The sequence below is a fragment of the Didymella exigua genome (genome assembly GCF_010094145.1).
Source record: "Didymella exigua CBS 183.55 unplaced genomic scaffold M421scaffold_18, whole genome shotgun sequence".
Lineage (NCBI taxonomy): Eukaryota > Fungi > Ascomycota > Dothideomycetes > Pleosporales > Didymellaceae > Didymella > Didymella exigua.
In genome coordinates, this window is record NW_022984792.1 from 519,056 (window position 1) to 521,553 (window position 2,498).

General features: G+C 49.8%; 1 protein-coding gene across 1 annotated transcript; it reads right to left on the minus strand.

Moving 5' to 3' along the window:
• Positions 1 to 2: 2 nt before the first annotated feature.
• M421DRAFT_34615 (uncharacterized protein) lies at positions 3 to 881 on the minus strand (the record flags this gene model as incomplete). Its single annotated transcript, XM_033589533.1, has 3 exons — positions 3 to 104; positions 222 to 663; positions 712 to 881. Coding segments are annotated over 3 exons (714 nt in total), but the record flags the coding sequence as incomplete, so codon positions are not given.
• Positions 882 to 2,498: the final 1,617 nt, after the last annotated feature.

The following is a 2,498-nucleotide window of genomic DNA, read 5'->3' on the forward strand; positions in this document are numbered from 1 at the left end:
AGCGCCTTGTCGAGCTTGTCTCTCAAGTCGTTGTCAGCGGCCAGGGCGGCATCAAGCTTCTTTTGGCCAATTGCGTTGGCAAAGGCCTTGGGTCTTCGTGGATGCTCTGTGTTGATCAACCAGCAGTCAACCCAGTAGTGCTGTAGGCCACATGGGCATTGCGGCTTGTGTTGCAGCTTGATCCTGTAACCATCCTTGTTCTGCTGCTGAGGCTTTGCAACATCGAGCTCTGCTGCCATAGAGCTGAGTCCTGTTGACAGCGGTAGCACACGCTTGAGGTAAGTGGTGAACTTGCTGACGTAGTCCTCCACTGATGGGATAGCAGTGCCAGCGTCCTCTAGGTCGATCAAGGCTCGCAGGCCTGATGTACCATACTCGGGATCGATCGTCCTGCAGGCGACTAGGAAATCTTCCTGTGCCCGAGAACCCATTGTTTCTGGAACCTCTGCGGCGATGCACATATTAGTGATCTCCACCCAAGAGCGTAGCCACTCCTCAACCCTCTTGCCGCGAGGCGGCGTCTGAAGGGCTTTGTATCGTGCGATAAGATCGCGTTGTCGTGTCGCGTCAGATGGTGCAAGGTGCTTCTTCAGCGTTGTCAACCGCTCGTATGGCGTGTCCTTGCTCTCAATCAAGTAAAGGTGCTTTGCAGCAATCGTCTTGCTGATCTCAGAGTTGAACTCAGCAAGAGCCTTCTTCTGACGCCTGAACTCAATGTCCTTGCGCTCCCATCGCTCGTACTCCCATTGGTACAGCTTCTGCTGCACGGCAGTAAGATGAGCAAGTGACGTAGCATCGTTGTTGTGATCCGTCAATTGAGGTTCAATTGGTGCCATTAACGTAGGCAAGACCGCTGCCTTCGTGGCAGGGTCAACGTACTGCCAGAGCTCGTTCTTCTGCGCAGTATCTTTTCGTATGAACAGCCACTTGTGCCAGTCGTCAGCTCGATCGAGGACAACTGTCACTCGGGTGACCGCAGGGTCTGACTCAGTAGTCATTGTAAGTTGCTCCGCACAGTATGATCAATCGTGATCTCAATCGTGGGTGCTAATTAGTAGGTCGGCGGCTCCGTACAGTATGATCAATTGTTGATCTCAATCGTAGGTGCCTATCAGTGGGTCGGCGGCTCCGTACAGTATGATCAATTGTTGATCTCGATCGTAGGTGCCAATCAGTTGTTGTGAGTGAGCGAGCTATCTAGTCGCAATCCGGGCTCATAACTGTTGCGGTATGAAGAGCAAATGCATATAATGAGTGTCTTCTATGTTGTTCTTGTCGTTGTGTCTATGTTCTCCAAGGCTCGCTGCGGGGTTTGTTTTGATGACGTCTTTGTAACGCAGCCAAGGTAAGAGGTGCTCAACAACATGAGGAAGTAACACCAGACCACCGCCAACAACACGTGATCCGCTTCTCCTCTCAACCGTTACAGAGGCACTACAAGTTTGTTAAACAGCTAGGCCTAGAAAGCGTAGAGCGCTACGTTATAGAATGCTCGCAGGACGCTGATATTCCAGACCTAGCGGGTCTCACAGGATAGTACTGATAGTACAACGTTCAGCTTTGTTGTTCACAGCAGCTGGGGGGGGGTGTTGCGGTGCAAGTTGGTCCGACAGGCCTCAATCGTCACCTCCGTTGACTACCTTGGACTAGCACGTCTCAGGGCATATATATATGGTCACCTCCTAGCTAGCAAGCAACTCAGCGCAGTTTTCCATCGATATACAGCGGCTACGTTTGCTGCAACAAAATTGGACCCCGGCTGCAAGACCGTTCTTGTTGTTCTCTGATCTACCGAGAAGGGTCACTTTGAAACCAGTGTCGGCGAGAGCGGGAAGGACACTAGAGCCAAGTAAGCCCTTCTAGAAACAGAATTCAGCGAAGATGGAATGGAATAATTTTTGTGAGAGGAGGATATCTTTGTTTGTTTAAGCAGCAAACAAGATGTCGATGCCTGATATACTCATATAGTAGATTCCTTGATATGTACTCCGAGTATAGGACATATGTTTGGATGAACGGAGCGGCAGAGTAAGTCTGCATCTGAAAGCATCTTGCACTAATGTTTGTAAGCTTAAGTGGGGGATTACTGCATGGGGGGAGTTGGAAAAGAAAACATCCGTTTTGTATCCGCCATATAATCCGATTGCTAATAGTTGTATTAGAGGTCAATGCATGGACGCGGAGTTAATAACCTGTGATTTATCGCCTGTTTGCTACTAGCATGTACTATCCCTGATATCCTTACTGCACCGCCGCTCCGTTATGGACGTAGAGATCGAGCATGCGGGACTCAGAGCAGCAGATAGAAGGGCTATGCCCGCGGAAAGTGTGAAGCCAAAGACGAGATGTTTGACAGGCCGGTAGGAAAAGGTTAGGTATGGTAAGACAACAGTGAGCAGCTGTGGACACGACAGATTGTTCAACATAACGGGTTTTATGGTTTAGGAGTCGATGCGGATTCTAGCAAACTACAGACTGGACTCGAAACACTACGATAT